General features: G+C 48.9%; 1 protein-coding gene across 2 annotated transcripts in view; it reads right to left on the bottom strand.

The window, feature by feature from the left end:
• The window catches only part of ILKAP (ILK associated serine/threonine phosphatase), a gene marked incomplete at both ends in the record, with an annotated part of 37,636 nt that extends 11,882 nt beyond the window's left edge, over positions 1-25,754 (bottom strand). The window contains 9 exons of one of the 2 annotated variants that reach the window (XM_080688993.1): positions 3,660-3,781; positions 5,648-5,735; positions 6,297-6,390; positions 7,130-7,236; positions 9,210-9,336; positions 10,251-10,367; positions 14,351-14,407; positions 14,871-14,936; positions 25,703-25,754. In XM_080688993.1, coding sequence (XP_080545119.1) covers positions 3,660-3,781; positions 5,648-5,735; positions 6,297-6,390; positions 7,130-7,236; positions 9,210-9,336; positions 10,251-10,367; positions 14,351-14,407; positions 14,871-14,936; positions 25,703-25,754 — 830 coding nt within the window. The remainder of the gene's footprint in view (positions 1-3,659; positions 3,782-5,647; positions 5,736-6,296; positions 6,391-7,129; positions 7,237-9,209; positions 9,337-10,250; positions 10,368-14,350; positions 14,408-14,870; positions 14,937-25,702) is intronic. The other variant, XM_080688994.1, reaches the window with a different exon arrangement.
• Positions 25,755-26,791: the final 1,037 nt, after the last annotated feature.

Genomic DNA, 26,791 nt, shown 5'->3' with positions numbered 1-26,791 from the left:
TTAGCCTACTTTTTAGAAGAAACTATGTCATCCTCTACTGATGAGGGCCCCTGTTAATACAGTGGGAAGAAGCACAGGACAGAAACATCATCTTTGTCATCCCTTATAAAATAAAGACTCAGCCGGGCGTGGTGGCGCAGGCTTGTAATCCCAGCATTTGGGAGGCTGAGACTGGAGGATCACAGTTTGCGGACAGCCTCAGCTACTTAGTGAGGCCCTCTGCAACTCAGTGAGACCTGGTTTCAAAATAAAGAAAAATAGAGCTGGGGTGGAGCTCGGAGGTCAAATGCCCCTGGGTTCCATCCCCAGACCCGCAAAAAAAAAAAAAAAAAAGACTCAGAGGAGTCATTAAGAGATGCTGAAATCATCAGGTGGAAGGCTGACAGATACAAAATATTCACTAGGAACCACAAGGTACCTCCTGCAGATTATCTGCTGCTGATCCATGGTATACAGAGCTTCAGCTGGTAAGCACCTGGGTAAGTGCTGGTCTCAGCTTCATGAGGGACAGGACACCCCACTGGGCAAAGGGCTCAAGTCTACAGCATCCCCCAGAAGATACTTGTTTTTTGCAGCACTGGGGAAGGAACTCAGGGATGTTCTACCTTCAAGTTACACCTCCAGCTATCCCCCCCCCCCCGCCCCGCAGGTACTGTGGATTACACTCAGAAGCATTCTGCCCCCTAGCTACACCACCAGCCCTATTTTGTCACACACCCCCCCCCCCCGTACTGGGGATTGAATACAAGGGCATTTCTACCTCCAAGCTATACCCCCACCCCTATTTTTTATTTTTAGTTTTTTCAATACTGGGAATGAAAAACAGAGACATTCTACCTCTGAGCCATACCATAATGTTTATAAATAAATTTTTTTTTTTTTTGGTGGTACTAGGGGTGGAACCCAGAGGCTTTCTACCTCCGGGCTACACTCCCAGACCTATTTTATATTTTATTTGGAAACAGGGTCTCACTAAGTTGCTGAGAGCCTCACTAAGTAGCTGAGGCTGGCTTCAAACCTATGCGATCCTCCTGTCTCAGCCTCCCAAGCGCAGGGATTACAAGCGTGCGCCACCACGCCCGGCTATATTTATTTATTTATAAACAGGGTCTCACTAAACTGAAAAGGGCCTACAAAGCTGTCCTCGAACCACAATCCTCATCTCAGCTTCCCAAATGCTGGGATCACAAGTGTGTGCCATCAAGCCCAGCCATTCTTTATTTTGAAACAGAGTCTCAGTAAGTTACAGAGGGCTTCACTAAGTAGCTGAGGGTGGCAGAGAACCTGCAATCCTCCTGTCTCAGCCTTCCAATACTGGGATTACAAGTGTGCGCCACCACATTCGGCACTGCCAGTTATTTTTATTTTTGTTTTGAAACAGGGTCTTGCTAAGTTGCAGCTGATGCTGGCCTTGAACCTGTGATGCTCCTGTCTCAGTCTCCTAAGTACTGGGATTACACACACGTACCGCCATGCCTGGCTGCTCAAAACAATTTGAATCCTAAGAAGGCTTTATATCTAACTTTCTATTTACAGGAAATATTTTGAAATAAAATGAAGTAACAGGCAATTTCAGAATGCTGGTGACTGTGTACAACTGCTATCCAAGACTAACACAGTCCAAACTCTAGTAAGAGAGTCCAAGGCAAACATGCTTGATGATTAGACCCTGGTTTGAAACCAAGACAGTTTGGGGACAAATGGGGAAATCTGAATGTAAACAGGATTCGGATAACCTAAAGAAGTATTACTATCTCAGGTGTAAAAATGGCCACTGATCATGTACGAATATCCTTATTCTCAGGGGAGGCACACTTAAAACATTTAAATGTTAAATTACCGTGTCTACAGTCTACAGCTAACTTTCAAATAGTTGGCCTGGTACATACAGAGACAAAGCAAGCCTAACAGTTTTACCTGCAGAATCCAGGTGGTGGATAATCAAACTTGCTTTGCTATTTTAAAGCTTTTTCTGATGCCTGAAAGTTTAGTACAAGAGCTGGGGGGTGAGGGGTGGGGGGTGGGAGGGAGCCAGAGAGCAGCCCACAGCCGGGGCCACTGCTCAGGGTGGAGGCCATGCCGCCCCAGCCTCTCAGCCCGCCTCTGAGAGGAAGGGCTCACTCAAGCCCAGCTGCGTGACACCTCCAAGTCATCTCATCTGTCCTAACTGGGCTGGGGCAGGAAGCCACGCAACACAGCTGACCTCACTTTCAGTGATAGGCCTGTCATGTCGAAGTCTCTGCAAGGAGCCAGTTGAAAGGGCAGAGGATGTGACAGTGACACTAACGTCAGGTCACATCCTCAGGCATTAACTTCCACGGCAATCCCCAGGACGGTAGTCACGGCAGCTCAAACCACGCAGACAGCACTGCTCAAGGTCTAAACACGGGTCTACGTCCCGCTGCAACCAGGGACCAAACCCCGAGCCCTGGAGCCCTGCAACAGACGCCAGGAGCTGACTCCTCTCCGGAACCCTCTGGTCCACCTGCTAACTGGGGCTGGGCAGTAAGACTCCCCTACGTGCATGACATAGGGAAACCCGAGGGACAAACTGCTGCAGCCCTACAATGACAGAACACCTGTCTCTTCGGCAGGAAGTAAAATGTAGTGGTCAAACCACAAATAAGAAAAATGCCTATGGTCACATTTATGACACAACATCCTTTAAGTACTATACAGTACTTTAAGAGCATTCCACCTCGGAGCTACACCCCCAGCCTTATTTTTTTATTCTTTATTTTGAAACAGGGTCTCACTGAGTTGCAAAGGGCCTTATTAAGTAGCTGTTCGCGAACTGTGATCCTCCTGTCTCAGCCTCCCGAATATACTTTAAAGGTATAGTAAAGAGTCTCTTTTAGACTCCTGGACAGACGGCAAATGATTAACCAGAGCAGATATATGGTCTTCAATGACTCAGAGAGGTGAAACAACGCCAAAGACAGAACCAGGGAAGTGTCTCTTGGGAGCTCAGAGAGTACACGCACTACAAAGACAGCTGTCCGTTTTGTCTCCGTGTTGCCTGTGATGGTTTCAAACTCCTGGGCTCAAGGCACCCTACCACGCCAGCTTCCCAAGCAGCTGGGACTCCAGGCACATGCCACCATGCTGGACTCTGAATTCAGCCTATCTTGACAACTTGGGATTTTTCTCTCTGGAGAACACCTAAAACTGTGATTTATTCAATGTAACAAATTACTATTTTATTTATTTATTTATTTATTTATTTATTTATTTATTTATTTGTTTGTTTATTTTTGCAGTACTGGGGATGGAACCCAGGGGCATTCCACCTCGGAGCTACACCCCCAGCCTTATTTTTTTATTCTTTATTTTGAAACAGGGTCTCACTGAGTTGCAAAGGGCCTTATTAAGTAGCTGTTCGCGAACTGTGATCCTCCTGTCTCAGCCTCCCGAATACTAGGATGACAAGCATGCGCCACCACACCCAGCTCAAATGACAATATTTTAAAACCTTAGGCGCAGAGAAAATGTTGCAAGTGGTGAGCATCAATTTGGAACAGGCTTGTCCTTTTTGCCAATCTGGGAAGACATTTCTTTGCACACTTGGCTTCCGCGTCAATGAAACCCTCTTGCAGGCTGCCCGTGCGCTTATGGCGTCAGAGCTGCGGTGGCTCCCGCGGGCAGCCCCCGCCGCTCACCTGACGTTGCCCCCGGCCTTCTGTATTCGCATCCGCTCCTCATACTGGGTGGGGTTGTGTTCCTTGCTGAGGCTCAGGGCCGCATGCTTCTGACTCTCCTCATTATAGCGACACAGGATGGCCTGCGAAGGTGGAGATTACAAGTGAGGAAATGCGCGGGCCAGAAGCTAAGATGGCCAGCTGCAGAGCAAGGCTAACCCTGGAGCTTCACATTCCTCCATCTGCTGAAGTTCAGACAATCAAGTATCAAAGAAATGTCAAGCAGGAAAGTCCTATATAGCCGTGCGTGGTGGGCACGCTTGTGATCTCGCGCTTGGGAGGTTGAGACAGGAGGATCGCGCAGGTTCGAAGCCAGCCTCAGCTACTTAGTGAGGCTCTCGGCAACTTAGTGACACCCTGTTTCCAAATAAAGTATAAAGTAGGTCTGAGTGTAGCCCAGAGGTAGACAGCCCCTGGGTTCCATCTCCAGTACTATACACACAAAAAAAGTCACGAACACCAGTCAGGTTGCGTGGCCCCCAGTTCTGGTCTCAATTCCTGTGCAAGCCTTGCTGTACAACCACAGCATGTCACCATGCAGCCACATCTCTGACATGAAAGGGAGGCACCAGCCAATGCCAAGGCCACAGACAGGAGCGGGAGGCGACAAGGCAAGGACGAGGGCGAGCCTGTGGGCCTCCTGTGACCTCACCAGCCTGTTGTTTCAGGTTTACAAAGGACACAAAGCTCAGAAAGTAAATAATGTGTCCAAAGTCACACAGCCAGGTCTCAAACTGAGTCTGACACGAGAAAACTAAACAAAAAAATGTCCTGGCCTTTCTGCTCGGAGCTACTTGACCCAGGCTCTTATGGACAAAGCCAGTCTGCTGGAGCATCACTAGGCAGGGCTGCTGTGTGTGGAGCTCAGTACTGCCCCTAGAAAAGAAAAGCCAGCCAGAAAGCATGGGCAGTGGTCCCCAAGAGGCCGCTGGCTGGGGGAGGAGCACCTAGGACAACTCGCTCGAGAGCACAAAGGCTGCTGGGAGCATGGTTACGCACGCCTATAATCCTGGTGCTTAGCACCTGAGGAGCCCAAGTTGAAGGCCAGGCTCAGCAACGAGGCAAGGCCCTGTCTCCAAACAAGAAGGGCTGGGGATGGAGCCCTTGACTAGCAGGCACAGCCCCTCCCCATCTCCCCAGAAAGAAACCTGAACACATGATCCTGAGGTGGGCAAGGACCTGAGCCAGCTTAAGTGCCACCCTCAGAACTCGGCCACTGTGAGGACCAGCGCTGGGCTTTCTCCTCAGCCAGGCAGGCTATCCGAACAGAGCCTCACAGGTACTTCTCGAGCTGTAATTTCCCAGTTACTCGGAAATCAGAATTTGGAGAGGCAGTGGTTAATACTTTTTTTCTTTTTGTGGTACTGGGGATTAAGTCCTGGGCATTCTGCCTCCAAGCTACACTCCCAGTCCTAGGAATTTTTTTAAAACAGGGTCTCACTAGGTTGATGAGAATCTCACTACTTCCTGCGGTCCTCCTGTCTCAATCCCAAGTACTAGAACTGTAAGCATATGCCACCATGCCTGGCTGATTGACGCCTTTCTCTCAAAACCATCCAGGTCTATTTGCTTACTGATTAAATTCTACACCACAGCATCACACAGAGTAACACACACACACGCGTGCACACACACACACACACACGTGCACGCGCGCACACACACACGCACACGCACACACACGCGCGCACACACGCACACACACACGCGCGTGCACACACACACGCACACACACACACACACACACACGCACACACGCACCCCCCCTGCTGGGAAGGGGTAGAGAAAGAAGAAAGGATCTGGTGTTAAAGCAGTATGGCTGCAGGCATAAATCTTCCCAGAGAACAAAACGCCTCTAGGTCAGCTGTGACCCCCCTTCCCAGCGGCCACTCCCGTCACTGCCACCATCACCTTAACCTCACAGCCCGTGCCTGCTGTGAGCCACATACCCGACTATCCCCAAGATTGGCGATGTACAGGATGTTGTCTACGGCCAGGACACACGTGGCAGTGGACCCATCTTTCCAGGCCGGCTTCCTGCGGAGACAGAATCAGAAGCACAGTCACCAGCACAGGCGAGATGGACGCTTCCTCCAGAAGCAGCCTCTAGGATTCGCTGAGGGACCCTTTCTCCAGGCTCACTGCATGGTCTGATTAAGGATCCCTGAAGGGCACGTGTTAAGGCTTGATGCCCAGGGCGGCCCCGCAGGAGTGTGGGGGCCTTTGGGGAGGACTGTGGGCTCACTGCGTGTGCCCTGGCAAGCTGCCTCTTCCCCTTCTTCTTCCTGGCTCTAGATGTGAGCACCTCTGTCATATGCTCCCACCATAATGTCCTCTCCAGCCAAGGCCCAAACCACCGGACCCGCTCTTTCTTGGACCTGAAGACCTCGCACCAAAATGAAGCTGTCTCCACTTCAAACGTAGCCTCTGTCAAGCATCTCACTGGACTGCCACAAAGCTGACTGCCATGTGCTGCTTTTCTGCTTTAGGGAGCTAATGGCTAGCTGGCACTGGCACTTGATAGGCAGAAAGTGTTAGTGTTAAGCTGCATCCCAAGACCTGAGGCAGGCCAGACCTTGGACACGGAACCATACATACTGGCTGGAAGCCTGTTTAAGGAACTCTTCATCAGTATGCTTGAAAGTGTCCAAAAGGCACCTCTTCACGGTTTTCTCCACGCTGACCACATCTCCTATTACAGAAGAGCAAAGAAAACAATCTCTCAAGGAGGGAAGATGTCCTCCCAATATCAACTGGTTTTTGTGTGTGTGTGGCACTAGAGGTTGAACCCTGGAGCATTCTACATCTGGCTGCAGCCACAGAACTGTTTTCTTTTTATTTGAAAACAACAGGGTCTCGCTAGGTTGATGAGACTCATTACCTGCTGAGGCTGCGATCCTCCTTCCCGCCTCCCAGTACTGAGATCACAACCTGTGCTGCCATGCCCAGCTACACATCAACCCGTTCCTAATCCAACCAAACACGTCTCCATTCCCTCACCTGCAACACACTGCCTATGAATTTGGTTTTACCAGCTCCCCAGTGTAAAGTCAGGGAAGGCATTACATGAGAAGGGCCATCGGAATGACGGCGCCCCACCACCCAGAGCCTGAGAGTCCGTGCACTTTTGAAGAGTTCATCAATGGCAGAGCGTATGTCTGCAATCCCAGGACTTGGGAGCTGAGACAGGAGGATCACAGGTCTGAGGCTGGGCTCAACAACTTAGTGAGACCTTGTTCATAAAGGAAAAAGGTCTAGGTGTGTTTGCTGGAGATGGAGTGTCCCTGGGTTCAATCTGCAGGACCCAAAAAAAGGGAAGGGGGAAGAGTCAGGGATAACTGTCTGCCAGAGCAAAGCAGCACAAACAACCCACACGGCCCCCCAACAACGAAACCAAAGCGACCACTGACTGCCTTAATCCTCAATCTCACCTTTAGGAAACTTCCTGATTAAGTTCTGATGCAAATTTTGTGCAGCAAATTTTGAGGCTCGAATTCCTCCATGTCCATCAAAAACGGCAAAATAGGAAACGCGAGCACTAAAGAATAAATTGAGATCAGTGAAGTTCTCTTAGCTAAGCTCACGCCTCCTCACTAAAACTTACATCTCATTTCACAGTGAACAACAAGGCAGGAAGTCCCACTCGCAATGTCCCAGTCCTGCTGCCGAAAATGGGTAAAGGATTTGTAACGTTCACTGCGACAAACATTTAAGTAACTTTCATGGCGTTTTAATTAAATATTAAAAGCTCTATTTGTTTCAAAAATCAAGGTATGTTGATTTTTTTCATTGATGAAATTAAAATTCAGAACATTTTACTACTTAAATCATACTTAGATTTAAACATGAACACACACACACAGATAACAATCCAAGACAGCCTAATCGTCTTCAAAAGCAGAAGCTCCACAACTGTTACAAACAGAAATTTTCAGTACCAATTGTTAAGTTTATGTTTGTTTACTGATACTAGGGATCAAATCCAGAGGCAATCTACCTCCAAGCTACACCCCTAGCTCTATTTCATTTTTAGAAATAGGGCTCACTGAGTTGGTGCGTTTCACTACTTGGTGCAGCTGTCCCTGAACCTGCCATCCTGTCTCAGCCTTGCAAGTACAGGGATTACAGGCAGGTGCCATCACATCCAGCTAATACCAATTTTTTTAAAGCCTATCTAACCAGTTTTATTCCTACTCCCTTTTCAAGTTCTTCCAGAACACCCACATTTATGAAATTAAAGAAATTTAAAAAACTTTTTCAAGAGCCGGGCGTGGTGGCGCATGCTTGTAATCCCCGCGCTTGGGAGGCTGAGACAGGAGGATCGCACGGGTTCAAAGCCAGCCTCAGCTACTTAGGCTCTCAGCAACTTAGGGAGACCTTGTTTCCAAATAAAATATAAAATAGGTCTGGGAGTATAGCCCGGAGGTAGAAAGCCTCTGGGTTCCACCCCCAGTACCACCAAAAATAAATAAACAAATAAAATAAAATAAAAACTTTTTCAAAAGAACAAAAATGCCTATGAGAAATGACATCTACTCTATAAAGCTGTTCTCCCAAGTTTTTGGAATCCCTTTTCAGTCTAGGATGTCAGAAGCCATGAGAACACAACTCAGAACTGTCACTGCACAGCCGGGCACTCTCTGGGGTGACAGGTCGCCAGGCACACTGCTCCCCAAGGATCTACCTCCCGGCCAGCTCTGCACAAGTCCAGGCACGCTCCGAGGCAGGCGCAGCGCAGTCCTGGCAAATGATGGCAGCTGCAGCAGGAGGGAGGTGCTCCTCCCCCTTTGCAGCCGCCGCCACCTCATCCTCAGGACCAGGCCTCTGCTGTGGCATCAGGCCACCGCTGCACTGTAGTGTGTAACTACGGGTCACGTGGTCATCCAACGTGCTCTACTATGCATGTGATACAACGTGTGTTCGTGGCCACCCACTGCCCGGCCCTGCCTGGGGGCTGCTGTCCTCAGAGCCCAGCAGACGGCAGGCGGCACTTGAGCCAGCACACCTGTGGGACGCGGCTGGCCATCGTTCTCCTAAGTACCACACGCGTCTTTGTTTTTCCCAAGCCCTGACTATCCACTGCCTTCCTGCTGATCCTGTTCTTCACTCTAATTAGAAGCTCCTGACGCTACACCAGGACATGGAATAAAAACTCTGCCAGAGGCAGCTCAGTTATGGTGCATACTGTGGGTCCCACGCCGCGGGAGCCACTGCCCCGTGGGCAGCCCTGGGGCAGCCCTGCCGAAACTGCAGGCCGGGGCTGGCCATGCCCATAAGACGTTCAGCGGCAGCCTGGCCTCTCCCCACCATGCCAGTAGCAACCTCCTCCCCCAGTCGCGACAGGAAGACCATCCTCAGATGCTGATAAGCGCCTCTGGGGACAAAAACCACCACAGCCAAGAAACACTGAGGCCTGAGCAAGCAGCTCGAGTCCTATCAGCTTCTGGTAACGACCAACTGGACAGTGTCCAAAAGGAAGCCGAACAAGAGCGGACGGAGCCTGGGACTCACATGAGGGACGACGGGGGCCTGCACTCCTCGGTGATGTCGTTCAGGATGACGTGGGCGTCCTGCATCTCCTCCCGCTCACCCTTCCGCTCGGCCACGTAGCCTTTCAGGTCAAAGATCACCGACGAGGCTAAAGGAAGAGAACAGAGCCAATACAAAACTGTGCCCTGGCCTCCGGAGGCCCGCCCAGAGCAAACGAAGAGTGCGGTGCTTTACGTCCTAACGGTACAAGCAACTGGACAGTAGCCCTCAGCGCATCTCCCAGCGGCACGTCTGCAGTCACGACCGGGCTCTGAGAGCTGGGTCTGGGGCCGACACACGAGGGCAGCAGCGAGCACAGAGCGCTGCTCAGAGACCCCAGCAAACACCAGGCCAAGGAGGTCAAGGGCGCCTCCGCTGGGACCCCACCAAGGCACAGGAAGGCATGCAAGCTAGTCCGTGAGAGGACAGAAACCCAGCGCCAAGATCCTGAAAAAGCTAAGGGCTGGTGGAGCTTGCCAACAATGCCAGTCTTCCGTAGGCACTGAATCTGGCTGCGGGGAGGCAAGGCTAGGTTGAGGTCATTTCTGACACCTGCAGCTGGGAAGTCAGAAGCACTTTTGGGAGAGCCGTCCTTTGCGCAGTGACAGGCCAGGCCCGAGATGCGTTCCACACACCTCCACGTGCTCCCCGGCCCTCACGGAGGCCAGCACGGCAAGGACAAAGGAGCGAGGGAATGGAAAGCCCGGCTACTTCCCATCACCTGATGCAGTCACACGTGGTGAGCCCACTGGAAGTCAGAGAGACTGGGTGGCAAATAGACTAATCACCTGCTACAAAAGAAGGCAAAACTGCCTGCGCTTCTCAACACTTGGGCAACAAAAGTAGTTTCCCATCTGACACATACGTGAAAAATCAAAGAAAAAAAAATTCACAAAAAGAGAGCCCACTTCTCAAATTCAGACATAAAAGGAAGTATTCTAGTTAGAAAGCTGAGGTTGTTTTTGCTCTGGGTTGTTTTAAATTATGAAGTCTAATACATTTGTTTCCAAACTGTCTGAAAACCTTTACAAACTTTCTTTTCCACAAGCTCTTCACTGCCATTCTCCTCCTCGGAGGTCTTCCTCTTTGCTCCTTTCCCCTCATTCTTTGCGGGCTGGGAAACCGACATGGCAAGAGAACCTAGAAATAAAGTCAAAGCCAGACAGAAACGCCACTGTAGACTGCAGGCAGTCACCGGCTCGCCAGACTCCTCCCTCCCTAGAGACAGCGCGGTGCCAAGGAGGCAGGGCCACGCGGCAGGGGCTGGAGGGACAGGAGAGCCCAGAGCAACGCCAGGCCCTGACTCCCGCTGACCTGGAGGTGTGGGCAAGGCTTCTCAGTAGTAAGCATACATGCATACTTTTGGTGTGCAGCTTATACATGTTTTACGTCTTATAACCCTTCCTGATGAATATGGATGTTGCCGAGATATGTAAACAAAAACTGCCCTAAGTAAGTTTAAAAAACACGCCAACAAAAGCTCAGTGGGGTAAAAGGCGAGCTTACTGAGAGGCAGAGGGCCGGACCCAAAGCACTCGGCTGCATCTTCAGCGCTGCTGGGTGGGCACAGGCTAGGGTCAACGATGTGCACCTTAAGGCCTCGACCTCTAGTCAGCTTCTCCATCGGCACCATGGGCGGTAAAAAAATTGATGGAGACAAGGTGTATAAACCGTTTGTCAGGGTGCGTGCTATTCCAACTACTCAACAAAGGTATGCAAGGAAGCAGCCGCTTATCAGCCGTGTGTGTGTGTGTGTGTGTGTGTGTGCGCGCGCGCGCGCATGCGCGCGCACGTGCACCTTTTCGATACAGGGTCTTGTAAGATTGTTGAGTCTCACTAAGTTGGTAAGGCTGATCTTGAACCTGTGATCCTTCTGTCCTGGCCTCCCAAACACTGGGATTACAGTGTGTGCCACCACTCCCAGCTGGGCCTGGTCAATTTCTTTTTTTTCCCCCCTTCCTCCGTGTGCGTGTGTGTGCACACATGTGTGCATGTTACTGGAGATTGAACCTGGGGCACTCTGCCTCTGAAATATATCCCCAACCCTATATTTTATAATTTTTTATTTTAAAATAGAGTCTTGCTAAGTTGCTGAGGCTGGCCTTGAACCTGTTATCTTCCTGACTCAGCCTCAAAGTGTCAATTTCATAAATGGTTCTTGTCTACATGAGAAGAAATGTATGATCTGAAGAATCTAAAATATTGGATGCAAGATTATACATATATTTTTAAAACATCAGGCTTGGCTTGAGCAGGGCATGGTGGCACATGCTTGTAATATCCCAGTACATGGGAGACTGAGACAGAAGGATCACACACGTTCAAAGCCAGCCTCAACTACTTAGGCTCTCAAGCAATTTAGTGAGACCCTGTTTTAAAATAAAATGTAAAATAGGTCTGGGAGTATAGCCCTGAAGTAGAAGGTCACTGGGTTCCATCCCTAGTAACACACACACACACACACACACACACACACACACACACGCAAAAAAAAAAAAAAATCAGGCTTAATAGTGGGGTGTAAATTGTCTAAATTGCGACTACTCTAATGTCGTTTGGCCTGGGAGCTAAGACAGCTGGGCGTGGTGGCACACGCCTGTAATTCAAGAACTTAGGAGGCTGAGACAGGAGGATCCTAGGTCTGAGGCAAACCTGCAGAACTCAGTGAGACCCTGTTTGGAATGCCCTGGGTCCAGTCACCAGTACCACAGATAAAGAATTAAGATAGCAAAGTTGAGTCTTCCTTCATTTTATTAAACCCATGGAGTTTTTTGTAAATCTAAGCTTTCATTGAGAAAGTTTCAGGCAGAATGGCATGAGCATGCTATGATTTTTTATGAGCCTATGCTCTTGAGAACTTGGGAATTTGGGGGGCACTGGAGATTGACCTGAGACATTCTACATCCCAGCCTGAGCCTGGTTAGAAGAAGCTTTGCACCAGGAGGTGGCCACACATGGAGCAGGCCCACTGGCTCCTCACTGCTCACAGCTCTGGCCAGAGGAGCTGCAAAGATGGAGTGTCCAACGAAGTGCAGCAGTGTCTGTGCTTATGATGCCATAATGGAATCCGTCCCATGCTTCCCTTCTACTTAATAGGGTCATAAAAAGAAAGATAAACACTGTTGGGAGTAAGTATAGACAAAGCTAATAGGATTGATACATTTGGGTTTGTCACAAAACAGAATAATGGACTATAAAACTTTTTTTTAAATATTAATAACACTGTTCAAAATAAATTACTGATTTTTTTTTCTATTTTTGGTACTAGGGATTGAACCCAGGGGCAATCTGTCTCCAAGCTACACTCTTAATCCTATTTTATTTTTATTTTGATAGGGTCTTGGTAGGTTGATGATAGTTTCACTACTTGCTGAGGCTGTCCTTGAACCTACGTCTCTCCCTGTCTCAGGCTCCTAGGTTCTGGGATTTCAGGCATGTGCCACAACACCCAGTGAAGTGTTTTAATTCTTAAAGTTCCAAGTGTTGAATCTCAAGAAGTTAAAGATAAATAATCATCAAAAAGTGATGGAAGCCGGGCGTGGTGGTGCACGCTTGTAATCCCAGCATTTGGGAGGCTAAAACCCAAGGAACACGGTTCGCGGACAACCTCAGCTAAATAGCGAGGCCCTTTGCAACTCAGTGTGACCCTGTTTCACAATAAAGAATAAAAAAATAGGGCAGGGGGTGTAGCTCGGAGGTCAAATGCCCCTGGGTTCCATCTTCAGACCCGCAAAAAAAAAAAAAAAAAAAAAAAAAAAAAGTGATGTAGGAGCTGGGTGTGGTGGCGCACACTTGTAATCCCAGAATTCGGAGGCGGAGGCTGAGACAGGAGGATCAGTTTGTGGACAGCCTCAGCTACTTAGTGAGGCTCTTCGCAACTTAATGAAACCATTTCAAAATACAAAATAAAGGCCGGGCGTGGTGAGCACGCTTGTAATCCCCGCACTTGGGAGGCGGAGACAGGAGGATCGCACGGTAAGAAGCCAGCCTCAGCTACTGAGTGAGGCTCTCAGCAACTTAGTGAGACCCTGTTTCCAAATCAAATATAAAAAATAGGTCTTGGAATATAGCCCGGAGTTCAAAAGCCCCTGGGTTCCACCACCGGTACAAAAAAAAAAAAAATATGGCTGGGGATGTCGATTGGAGGGAATGCCACTGGGTTCAATCCCCAGCACCACCAAAAAAACCAAAAACAAAAACAAAAAAAGTGATGTAGGCCAGGTATGGTGGCACGCTTGTAATCCTAGTAATTTGGGAGGATGACTTAGGGGATCACAGGTTCGTAGCTAGCCTCAGCAATTAGCGAAGCCCTCTGCAACTTACTGAGACCCTGTTTAAAAATAAAAAATAAGCTGATGTGGTGGCACATGCTTCTAATCCCAGCACTTGGGAGACTAAGACAAGAGGGCAACAGGTTCACAGCCAGCCTCGGCTACTTAGGAAGGCCCCCTGCAACTTAATGAGACCCCTGTGTCAAAATAAAGAATGAAAAAATAGGACTAGGGGTGTGGTTTGAAGGTAGAATGTCCCTGGGTTCAATCCTCAACCTCAGGAATAATGAAAAAAGAAAAAAAAAAGTGAATTAAAAATTAAAAATAAGGTGGTCTCAGCAACCCCCAGTATCACAAAAACAAAAAACAGAGGAAAAAAAGCCAGACATAATGGCGCATGCCTATAATCCCAGTACTTGGGAGGCTGACAGGAGGATCGCAGGTTCAAGGACAGCCTCAGTAATGTAACAAGACCCTAAGCAACCTACGGAGACCTGGCTTCAAAATTAAAAAGAGCTGGGGGCGTAGCTCAGGAGAATGTCTCTGTGTTCAATCCCAAGTAATACCCACCCACACAAAAAGCGACGTAGTACCAGGCATGGTGGTGCACACCGATAATCAGATCCCAGGTTCAAGATCAGCAACTTAAGTGAGATGCACAGCAACCTAGCAAGACTCCGTTTCAAAACGGAAAATTCAAAGGGATGAGCTTATACACTGGAGTAGAATGCCCCCGAGTTCAACCCCCAGGAACTAACATACACACACGCATCCTGTTAAACCTATATACAAAATTTACCAAAAATCATGTATTTTTCCATCGGCACCTCAGTGTGCTTCCCTTTCCCTTACCTGAGTCGCCACTGGCAGCAGGTGGGAGGTCATCAAAGAGCAAAGGTCCCCCCGATCCTGAAACACAGCAGAACAGTTAGTGAGCCCACGGGACGGCGACGGCTTAAGCTTCAGAATCCATCCCACCAGGCACCTATGAGGTACTGAAATAAGCTCAGAGCTGTGTCAATCCAGTGGCAACCACACTGCAGTGGGTAACATTGTGAACCTATTTTAAAGTCCTATCATTTCAAAGGAAACAAAACTTCTGCCTTAAAAGGGTAAATTTCTCTTCAACTAGTAAAATAAACACTCAGATGAACCAGAGAACACCGCTCAACCTATTTACGCAGTGCTTCTCAGGGCTGCAACTAGCAGATTTTCTGCCTTACCTGAGGCCATGGATTCAAAACTTAAGACAGTCCAACACCTAAAACATCTGTGTGTTGAAAATGGGGGAAAGGGAAAAAGATTGAGACAACTACAATCCCAGGATGAGTAGAGACGTTGACACACACCTGGGAGAGCCTGGAGACTGTACCTGAGTCAGTACTGCTGGCCGGAGGGAGGTCGTCAAAGAGCAGGGACCCCTTCTGTGCGTCTTCCCCTAAAACACAGAACACCTGCTTAGAGAGCAGAGGGTGGTCTTCCAGGATGGACTTCCAAAGAGGAAGCCAACTGCTTTCCCTGGCTTTAGTATCAGTTTATTATTAGATTCCAATGGCCTCCTCCCTGCTGGATAACACTTATTTTAAAAACTATTTCCTGGATAAACTGGGTGTGGCGGTGCACGCTTGTAATCCTAGCATTTGGGAGGCTGAGACAGGAGGATCGCAGGTTCTTGGCCAGCTTCAGCTACTTGGTGAGGCCCTCCGCAATTTAGTGAGACCCTGTTTAAAAAAAACAACACACACACACAAAAAAAAACAGGGCTGGGCATGTAGCTTGGAGGTTAGAATTCGTCTAGGTTCAATCTCCAACACCACCACAAGAAAAAAAAAAAAAAAAAAAAATCCTGGATAGTAGCCAGGCATGGTGGCACATGCCAGTAAATCACAATACTTGGGAGGCTGAAACAGGAAGACTGCATCTTTGCATCTTTGAGGCCAGCTTCAGCAACTAACTGAAACTGTTTCAAAATAAAAACCATAAAATGGGCTGGGGTTGTAGCTCAAGAGAAAAAAGCCCCCGGGTTCCATCCCAAGTACCACAACACACAAAAAAGTTCCTGGAGAGGTATCCAATATGGACTTTTGTTTCTAACAGTCAGTGTCAACTTAAAAACAACGAATCATGCCCCAACAGGCATTTTAAGGCCCACTGAGTATTTGAAGAAAACAAACATTTTTTTTCTGATAATTTCAGTATTAAGATAATCAGAGCCGGGCGTGGTGGCGCACGCTTGTAATCCCCCCGCTTGGGAGGCAGAGACAGGAGGATCGCGCAGGTTCGAAGCCAACCGCGCACGCTGGCTTAGGAGACCCTGTTTCCAAATAAAAATGTAAAAATAGGTCTGGGAGTGTAGCCCAGAGGTAGAAGGGCTTCCAGGAACCCCAGTACCACCAAAAAAAAAAAAAGATAATCAGATACTTTAAAATCTTTTTCTAGAAGAGAATCTTGGAAAGAAAAAAAAAACTGATTTTAGACCAAAGAAACAATATTTTTGTACTTCAACAGAGAACATCAGAAACAGAGCCTTCAAACACCTACAGGTCCAGGCCGGGCGTGGTGGCGCACGCGTGTAATCCCTGCGCTCCAGAGGCTGAGACAGGAGGATCGCACGAGGTCAAAGCCAGCCTCAGCTGAGGCTCTCAGCAACTTAGTGAGACCTTGTTTCCAAAAACAACAACAACAAAAAAGGCCTGGGAGTATATCCCGGAGGTAGAAAGGCTCTGGGTTCCACCCCCAGTACCACCAAAAAAAAAAAAAAAAAAAAAAAAAGACCTATAGGTCCTATTGCAGTAACATTCTGCAATGGAAAAAACCCGCTGCAACTTGGCATCACCAGCGCCAGCACAGTGCCCGATTCAACAAAATCTATGAGAAAACGAGGGTTTCAGACAGTCAAAGACAGGCTAAGAAGGAAGCCAGCTATCTAAACTGGAGATTTACGTAACAGAAGCACAAGTCTTAAACCTTTAGGTCCCGTTATCCCTTTCCACAAAAAAGTTAACCACTATTCCTTACTCTATCTACAGCTTTTCTCCAAAATTCTATTTATTTTTTATTTTCAATACTGGGAATTGACCCAGGAGCACTCTACCTCTTCGACCCCAGCCCTCATGTTTTGTTGTGAATCAGGGTCTCACTAGGTTGCTGAGGAGTCTAAGTTGCTAAGGCTGTCCTCAAACCTACAATGCTGTCTCAACCTCCCAAGTACTCGGCTTACCCAGAGTTCTAATTCAGCTCTTAAATATACAAATCAGGGGGAAACAGAGGGCTTGGGATGGAAGTAGAGTGGCCCACTCCACCCGCAGTCTCACTTTCCACTTTCAGCTACTGAAGGTCAACTGCTGTCCAAGAGATGAAATGGAAAATTACAGAACTAAACAATTCCCACTTCCAACTGCACACGTCTGAGCAGCAGAGGAGATCGTCTACCACGCTGTCTCTTCCAGCCTGGCCGGCACCCATGCCTCTCCCCAGCGCGGGGCCGCGTGTATGCTGCCTGCCCCTTGATCTTAGTAATCTTGGTCACCAGAGCACCGCTTGGTTCAAGAAACCCTTCTTGACACACAGAGGACATTGCTTAAAACCGCCCCCAAAGCACTCTTTGATGACAGTGTATCGTCATAATTGTTCTATATTAGTTGTTCATCTCTACATCTCATTTATAAATTCAATTTATCCCAGGTACACATATGTAAAGGAAACACGGTGTACATAGGGTTCAGAACTAGCTGAGACTTTAAGCACCTACAGAGGTGCCTAAAACATATTCCCAAGCTGACCGTGGTGGCTCAAGCCCCAACATTCGGGAGGCTGAGACAGGAGGATCCAGGTTTGTAGACAGCCTCGGCTACTTAGTGAGGCCTTTTCTGCAACTCAGTGAGACCCCGTTTCAAAATAAATAAAACACAGGGCTGAGGCGTAGTTGTAGAATGCCCCCGGGTCTCATCTCCAGTACCGGGGGTGGAAAAAAATCCCCTGGATATAGAACTACTGTGTAACACACTGGGATTGCTGGGCGCTGAACTCAAGGCCATTCTACCTTCCAGCTGTACTCTCACCCTGTTTTATTTTATATTTTATTATTTTGAAACAGGGCCTTACTAAATTACTAAGGATGACCTCAAACCTCTGATTCTGTCTCAGCCTCCCAAGTACTGGTATTACAGGCATGTGCCACCATACCCAGCTTGCAGAGCACATTAATTCCCTACAAAGTTCAATACACTACACAGGCTTTATCCCGCTTCATGTTCTTCAGAGATAAAGTGTAAAATATACCCATTTGAAAATCAATTCACAGCCATGCATGGTGGCACAAGCTTGTAATCCTAGTACTAGGGAGGCTGAGACAGGAGAATCTGGGTTTGCAGCCAGCCTCGGCTACTTAGTGAGGCCCTGTTTCAAAATAAATAAAACATAGGGCTGGGGGTGTAGCTCAGAGGTGGAATGCCCCTGGGTTCAATCCCCAGTGCAAAAAAAAAAAACCCATCACTTCACAGCTGGGTGCAGTGGCATTCGCCTGTGATCCCAGCAGTTAGGAGGTAGGCACAGCAGGATCGCAGGGTAGCGGCCAGGCTTAGCAGATGAATGAAACCGTCAGTGATCCAGCAAGACACTGCTTCAAAATAAAAAATAGACAGGGTTGGGGCATAGTTCAGAGGCAGAACACGCCCCTAGATCCAATCCCCCCAGAAAAATCACTCTTAATGAATTTATATCCTTCAAGAGGTGCATGCCTGTCACCTCAGCACTTTGGAGGCTGAGAAAGGGGGATCGCAGGTTCAAGGATAGCTTCAGCAAATAGTGAGACTGTCATCAGCCTAGAGAGACACTGTTTCCAAATAAGAAATAATAGGGCTGGGGGTGTTAGCTTGAAGGTAGAATGTCTATGGGTTCAACACCCACTACCACAGAATCAAAATAAATAAATAAAATTAAACAAATAATTAGCAGAGTGTGTGGAACACGCCTATAATCCCAGTACTTAAGAGGCTGAGAAAGGAGGATTGGAGGTTCAAGGACAGCCTTGGCAAATAGTGAGACTCTCACCTACCTAGCGAGACCCTGTTTCAAAAAAAATTTACAAATAGGGCCGGGGGTATAGCTTGGAGGTAGAATCCAAAGTACGAGAGAGAATGAGACAGAGAAGACAGGCAGAGGGAGAAGAGAGAAAATCTGAATTGATAAGCAGCTCATTTCTACATGGAGGCAAAGGACGACATGGATGTACCTCTTCTTTTGGGGGAGGGTACTAGAGACTGAACCCAGGGGCATCCTACCTGAGCCATACCCCCATTTATTTATTTTATTATTTATTTATTTATTTTGTTTTGCAGTACTGGGGATGAAACCCAGGGGCATTCCACTTCCAAGCTACATGTCCAGCCCTATTTTCTATACTTTTTTTGGAGGTACTGGGGTTCCTGGAAGCCTTTCTACCTCCGGGCTACACTCCCAGACCTATTTTTTTTATATATATACATTTTTTATTTGGAAACAGGGTCTTTTAAGCCAGTGAGGCTGGCTTCGAACCTACGAGATTCTCCTGTCTCCACCTCCCAAGTGTGGGGATTACAAGCGTGTACCACCACGCCCGGCTTCTATACTTTATTTTGAAAGAGGGTCTCACTAACAGGGCCTCACTATGTACCTGAGGCTGGCCTCAAACCGCCATCCTCTTGTCTCAGCCTCCCAAATGCTGAGATTACAAGCGTGTGCCATCATGCCTGGCTTTTATTTTTATTTGGAAACAATCTGTAGGTCATAGATACTATATATGAGAGAGTTTCTGATTAACCCAAACTATATATTCTATTTTGGAGAAACAGAATTGGAGACTGCTACCATTGGACAGAGTACAACCTTGACCCAAAACTTTAGAAGAGCACGCCCACCAACTCTAAATATAACCCTGATGAGGAATGAAACAGACGGAAATGATTTTCAGTATACTCAATCTCACCCAGTTCCCACCCTACGTCATCTATATTCTCAAGATAAGCCTACTGCAAATTACATACTATGCTACACACAAAGGTTGCTATGTACAAGAACAGCAGATACTAAAAGATTCTGCTTAAATTCTTTTATTTATTTGAGTGTGGGCAGGTGCTGGGAATTGAACCCAAAGGCCTTCTACCTCCAACCGATTTTACTTCCTATTTGGAAACAAGGTCTTGCTAGGTAGCTGAGAGCCTCACTAGGTTGCTAAGGCTGGCTTTGAACCTGCAATCCTCCTGTCTCAGCCTCAAAAGTACGGGGATTACAGGCATGTGCCACCACACCAGGCTTAAATTATTTTTTTTACCTGAATTTTCTTTCCATCTACAAAAGCAAATCAGATTTTCCCTAAAAATCACAGGGGCACTACCAGGAGAAAAAAAAGTAGGCGAGGGGCTGGCTCCGCCTCCACCCCTGCCCAATGGCAACAAGGGCTTGGCGCTCCCTTCCACTCTCCTATGCTCACGTGCCTGTAAGAGGCACATCTTGAACTATCAGGGGAGACGCGCACTCCACACTGGCTCCCACGGCCTATGGGGCGGGCGGCACCGGGTCCACACACCTAGATGGAGTCGTCCGCCGGCCACACTGCTCTATGGGGAGCACCTGACTCGCTCACCCGCTCTCTCCCAGATGGGCATTCAGGGTGCCTCCAGTGCTTCTCATGACACAATGCATCAAGTGCAAGGCACGTGGAGCGCCCTTATCACCCCAGCTCCTGGGAGGGTGAGGCAGGAGGACTGCAATTCGAGGCCCGTCTGGATAACTTAGTAAGACCCCATATCCAAATATTTAAAAGAGGAAACTGGGCCAGGTGTGGTGGCACACGCTTATAATCCCCACGCTTGGAGGCTGAGACAGGAGAATTGCACAGGTAAGAAGCCAGCCTCAGCAACTTAGTGAGACCCTGTCTCCAAATAAAGTATAAAAAATAGGTCTGGGAGAATAGCCTGGAGGTAGAAAAGCCCCTGGGTTCCACCCCCAGTACCACACACACACACAAAAAAGGAAACTGGGCATTTGCAAGTTCAAGGCCAGCCTCAGCAACATAAGACCCTCAGAGCAACTTAGCAAGACCCTGTTCCAAAATAATAAACCAAGCGTGGTAGCGCACACTTGCAATCTCAGCATTTGGGAGGCTGGGACAGGAGGATCACAGTTCGCAAACAGCCTTACCTACTTAGTGAGGCCCTTTGCAACTCAGTGAGACCCTGTCTCAAAATAAAGAATAAAAAAAGGACTGGGGATGTAGGTAGAATGCCCCTGGTTTCCATTCCCAGTACTGCAAAAATAAATAAATAAATAAATAAATAATAAATAAATAAATAAATAAAGCCGGGCGTGATGGCGCACGCTTATAATCCTAGCATTTGGGAGGCTGAGACAGGAGGATCATGGTTCATGGACAGCCTCAGCTACTGAGTGAGGCCCTTTGCAACTCAGTAAAACCCTGTTTCCAAGTAAAAAATAGGACTGGGGGTGTAGCTCAGAGGCAGAAAGTCTCTGGGTTCCATCCTCAGCACTGCAATAAATACATAAATAATAAATAAATAAATAGGGCTGGAGATGGAGCTTAAGAGATAGAATACCCCTGGGTTCAATCCCAAGAAAAAAATTTTTTTCAAATCCCAAATTCAATTTCAAAAATTTTTTCAATCCCAAGAAAAAAAAATTTTTTAAAGGGTGGATATGCCAGACGTGTAATTCCACATGTGTAATTACAAAATTTGGGAGGCTGAGACAGGAGGATTGCAGACTTCCGCCTCAGTGAGGCCCTTCACAACTTAGTGAAGATTGCAGACCTCAGCCTTAGTAAGGCCCTTCACAACTCAATGAGACCTTGTTTCACAAAAAAGAATGGACAATAGGGCTGGGGGTGTATCTCAGAGGCAGAGTGTCCCTGGGTTCCACCCCCAGTATCGCAAAACAAACAAACAGTAGCCTGGCGTGGTGGCGCACGCTTGTAATCCCAGCATTGGGGAGGCTGAGACCAGAGGATCGCAGTTTGCGGACAGCCTCAGCTACTTGGTGAGGCCCTTCGCAACTTAGTGAGACCCTGTTTCAAAATAAAGAATAAAATATAGGGCAGGGGGTGTAGCTCAGAGATCAAATGTCCCTGGGTTCCAACCCAAGACCCGCAAAAAATAAAGAGTAGGGTACGGTTTAGTGGTAGAATGCTTGCCTAGCATGCATGAGGCCCTCGGTTCAATTCCAAGTACTTCAAAAGAAAAAAAAGAGAAGCCACAACAAATAATCTTACAAATATAATCTTATTTAATAAGCTGAGAGTCAAAGGGTATTAGTTTAAATTTAAGAGAAATCAAAATGTCTTCCCCCTCAAAGCTGTAATAACTTCTCCCCTACTATACTTCATGAAAAAGTCCACTTCTTTGGGCTTTCACCAATGTCAGCAACTCTTACTAAGCTATGGGAGGAAAGGTATGTGTGCCAGTGACTTGATGTTCCTTCCCTCAATCACCAGAGAAGCCACGCTCCTTCTACAAACAGGATATAGCTTTTGACCAGTGCTCTTTTTTTTTTTTTTTTTTTTTTTTTTTTTTAGTGGTACCGGGGATGAAACACTTCTACCTCCGGGCTATACTCCCAGACCTATTTTTCATATTTTATTTGGAAACAGGGTCTCTTAAGCCAGGTAGGCTGGCTTCCAACCTGCACTATCCTCCTGTTTAAAAGCGTGCACCACCATGCCCGGCTTGACCAGTGTTCTAATGTCCTTTTCTTACTAATTTGGACATCCTGCCTTTCACTTATTAGGTATATTAACCCTCAGAAGTATATATTGTAATTGTTTTTTCAGTGTCTTTTGCCTTTATGGTTTCTTTTGTCCTACAAAAATTTTACTTTTTACATTCATGTTCATTTTAATTTTTTATAACTTGACTTCTTGCTTCTCCCCAATGTTTTAAAATTAGTTTCATTCTACTATCTTACCTTTATTTTATGTCTGTGTAATTCCAGTAGTTGGGAGGCTAAGACAGGAGGATCATAGATTTGAGGACAGCCTTGGCAAATAGCAACCTAGCAAGACCCTGTTTCCAAACAAACGAAAAGGGATAGGAGTGTAGCCAAGAGGTAGAATGCCCCTGGGTTCAATACACAAACACACCAGATGTTCAGGAACTATTTAGTTCCTGACACCTAAGCATGGGTTCTGTTTGTTTTGGGTGCTGGGGATAGAAATCCAGGACTTCAGGCATTAAGAACCTGCTCTACCACTGAGCTAGAAACTAGCCCGCCCATCAGTTTTTCTGTCTGGGTAGTACTGGGACTGAACTCAGGGTCTGAGTAGCCCTTTTAGTTTACTTAGAGACAGGGTCTTGGTGAGTTGCACAGGATAGCCTTGAACTCAGGATCCTCCTGCCTCAGCTTCCAGAGTCTCCAGGAAGACTGTGCCACTGCACATAGCTAACCACTAGTTTTATTACTTATCCTTTTTGGTACTGAAGATAGAACCAAGGGGCATTTCTACCTTTGAGCTATACCCCTAGCCTTTTTTTTTTTTCCCCTCTTCTATTTTGTAGAGGTTTGTAAAGTTTTTTTGTTGTTGTGTTTCGGTACTGGGAATTCTACATCGAGCTACTCCCCCAGTTACAGGGGGCCTCACTAAGCAGCTGAGGTTGTCCGTGAACCTGCAATTCTTCTGTCTCAGCCTCCCAAGTACTAACTAGGATTACAAGTATACGCCATATCTGGCAGCATTTTGTTCTGAAACAGGGTCTCAAGCCAGGTATGGCAGCACACACCTGAATCTCAGTACTTGGGAGGCTGAGACAGGAGGATCTCAGATTCAAAGCCAGCCTCAGCAACATCGTGAGACTCTCAGAAAACTAGAAGCCCTGTTTCCAAACAATAAAAAGGGCTGGGAATATACTTTGCAGGTAGAATGCGCCTATGTTCAACCTCCAGTACACACATAAAACAAAACAGGATCTGGCTAGTTACTGAAGCTGGTCTCGAACCTGCTATCCTCCTGTCTCAGCCTCCCAAGTACTGGGATATAGGCAGGCACCACTATATCCAGCTGAACATCAGCTTTTATTTTTGTGTGGTACTGGGGATGGAACCTAGGGGCATTCTACTTCAGAGCTACACCCTTAGCCCTATTTTTGTATTCTTTAGTAGAAAACAGGGTCCTCAGCCGGGCATGGTGGGCGCACACTTGTCATCCCCGCACTTGGGAGGCTGAGACAGGAGGATCGCACGGGTTCGAAGCCAGCCTCAGCTACTTAGTGAGGCTCTCAGCAACTTAGTGAGACCCTGTTTCCAAATAAAATATAAAACAGGCCTGGGAGTATAGCCCTGAGGTAGAAGGCCTCTGGGTGCCACCCCAGTACACAAAAGAAAAAGGAAGGAGTGGTACTCGTGTATCATGTACGAAAGTCATGACGCAGTATTTCCTCATCCTTCCATCCACTTTAGTAATTAATGTGATTTACCAAAAAAGTATGGTAATGTTTTTTAAAATCACAGTATTTTCACAAGAATGTAAAATCTGGTTCTATTATTCAAAAGATTTTCTTTTTCTTTTTTGGTGACACTGGGGATGGAACCCGGGGGCATTCTATCTCTGAGCTACACCCTCAGCCCTATTTTTTATTCTTTATTTTGAAGCAGGGTCTCACTGAGTTCCAAATGGCCTCAGTAGCTGAGGTTGTCTGGGAACACGGATCCTCCTGTACCCCCCTCCTAAATGCTGAATTACAAGCATGCACCACCACGCCCAGCTTCTCCAAAGATTTTCTAATTTGTCGACTCTTACCCTGTTGGTTTTACCTGCCTGTCAAGATAACTTTGGATCGCAATTCTGCTACTCCAGTACTTACTCCCCTGCCCCTCGTCATCTACAAATTCTAAAAGCATGTCTTCTTCATTTCAAAGCTATTTTTAAAAATACACTCAGCCAAGCAGAGACTGAGACTAACAGACAGGGAGCACTTACTAATGGACTGTCAGGGGATGGGGCTAAACACCAGGCGGCCCCTCTGCCACCCTGTCAGTCAGGATTGGAGAAAAAGAACAGTGGCAGAATGTGGCCTTCCCACTACATCTGGTGAGAGGCTGCTAAGTGCCGAGTTCTACAACTTCCAGCTGTCAGGTTTTCTGTCCCGTCAAGGGGGTCTTCCCCTGAAAGCAGACTCAAGTTAATTTCAAATTTAAGAGGAATAGAAACAAAAAAAGAAACCCACAGCTAAAACGGGCACACCTGTGAATCCAAACTCTGCCCCAAACCCATTCAGATAGAAATTATACTCCAACAAATAAAAGGCTGCCTATATAAAGCCGGTTTTTACCCACAGCTACTACTGCAATTATCCACGCGCTGGTGGCTGAGCCAAGCTCACGGACTGAAGCAGCAGTTATTTAGCTGCTCCGGTACCATCAGAATGGTCGCTGGGGGAAACTAACGGCGCCGTTCCTGAGAGCAAGGGCAAGGACACTTCTCAGCCGGGCGTGCGGGTGCGCGGGGAAGCCCGGACCCCGCCACTCCCCACTGGCCTGCTCCGCGACGCCAATGCAGAGCGGGGCCTCCGCGTGTCCAGCGCTGTTCCTGGCGTTCAGGAGCCGCAGGACGCCCGCCTCCTCCCCAGCTCCCGCGCGGGGCCTGAAGCATCACCCCGGGGCGCTCGGCACCTCCCGCGGTCATTGCCTCCGGCCAGTTCAGTTACACACTGGCCTCGGCCCTGAGCTCGGGAGGCGAAGGCTGGGTCTCCTTCCTCTCCTCCTCCCGTGCCCACTGCAGTTCCTAAGTGACCGGCGGCCCCGCAGGGCTGGCCGGACACGATGGCCCGGGGCCTCGACGGCGGCGCGGCGGCGGGCCGGGGTGCGGACACGCGTTTGAAGTTCCCGGGCTTTCCGCCACCGAGTCAGGCTGGAAGCGAGGCCGACAGCACGGCGCCCGCAGGCCGTGCGGCTCCGCACCTTCGGGGCCGGGTCCTCGGCGCCCTAACAAAGGCGCGGCTCGCGCGGCGCTGGCGCGGGCGAAGGCCGAGCGACGGGGCCCGGGAGCGGCGGCGCTCCGGCGGCCCGAGGCGCGGCCTGCGCCGCCACCGCCACCTCCCGCCCGGGCCGCGGCGCCGTCCTTCCTGCGCGGCGAAGATGGCGGAGGCCGTGGACGCTCCGCGGGGCCGGCGGGGAGGCCCTGCAGCCCGCCGCCGCCCTCCTTCCTCCCCGGCCGCTCACCTGCATCCGGGCGCGAGCGCTCGGGCTCGGGCAGGTCCCCGAACAGGTCCATGGCGGCGCAGGCGGCGGCGGACGCGCAGCCGGAGCGGCGGCCGGCTCCACACCCGGGCGGCGGCGGCGGCGGCAGGGCGGGCGCGGCGGCGCCGTCAGTCACCGGCAGCGGCCCCGGGCGCCACCAATCAGCGCGCGACGCAGCCCGCCGTCCCAGAGTGCCGCGCGGGGAGGGGGCGGGGCGCCGCCGCGCAAGCGCACAGCCCTCGGGCGGGCTGGCCCGGGCGGCGCGCGGTGCTCGCTTCCTGCCGCCCGACTAGGTGGCGAGACCCTGGCCCGACGCGTTCCGGCGGCCCCGGTCCGGCTGCTTCTGGCCGGAAGGCGGGTCGGGAGAGGAGCGAGTGAGCGCTGACCCCCGGCGGGCCTTTTGGAGCTCTGGCGTCGCAGCACTGCGCCCCGCCCGCATTCTAGAGCACTAGGCCCGGGCTTGCCCACGCGGCCCTGTTCTAGAAGGCGAACAGCTGGGCCTCGCTCACCTGTTGCAAGTAAACTGCTTATACAAGTGCACACCAAACGATGGTGCAGATCAAAACAAAAGCGAAGGCCGGGCGTGGGGGCGCACGCTTGTCATCCCAGCACTCGGGAGGCTGAGACAGGAGGGTCACAGTTCGCGGCCGGCCTCGGCTACTTAGTGAGGCCCTCCGCAACTCAGTGAGACCCTGTTTCAAAAAGAATAAAAAATAGGGCTGGGGGTGTAACTCGGGGGTAGAATGCCCCTGGGTTCCACCACAGTATCGCAAGAAAAAAAAAAAAAAGCGAGGCCTATTGTGGTGGTGCACTCCTGTAAAATAACAGGGCTGGAGGTGTAGCTCAGAGGTAGATAATGCCCCTGGGTTCAATGCCTAGCATTCCTACACACACACACACACACACACACACACACACACACACACACAGCAAAAAAAAAGCAAGACCACGACCTCAGTAAGTGTGAACACAGGCAAAACATTTTCCAAGTCACATCAAGGATCAGACATCCCCCACCTTGGCTAATAGTGACTGCAACCTCTTTAGCAGTGACAAGTTTAGCCCGGGCCT

This window comes from Muscardinus avellanarius (assembly GCF_963383645.1).
Source record: "Muscardinus avellanarius genome assembly, chromosome: 2".
NCBI classification, from domain to species: domain Eukaryota; kingdom Metazoa; phylum Chordata; class Mammalia; order Rodentia; family Gliridae; genus Muscardinus; species Muscardinus avellanarius.
Note: the sequence above shows the minus strand (reverse complement) of the source record. Positions and strands in the feature narration are given on the sequence as shown.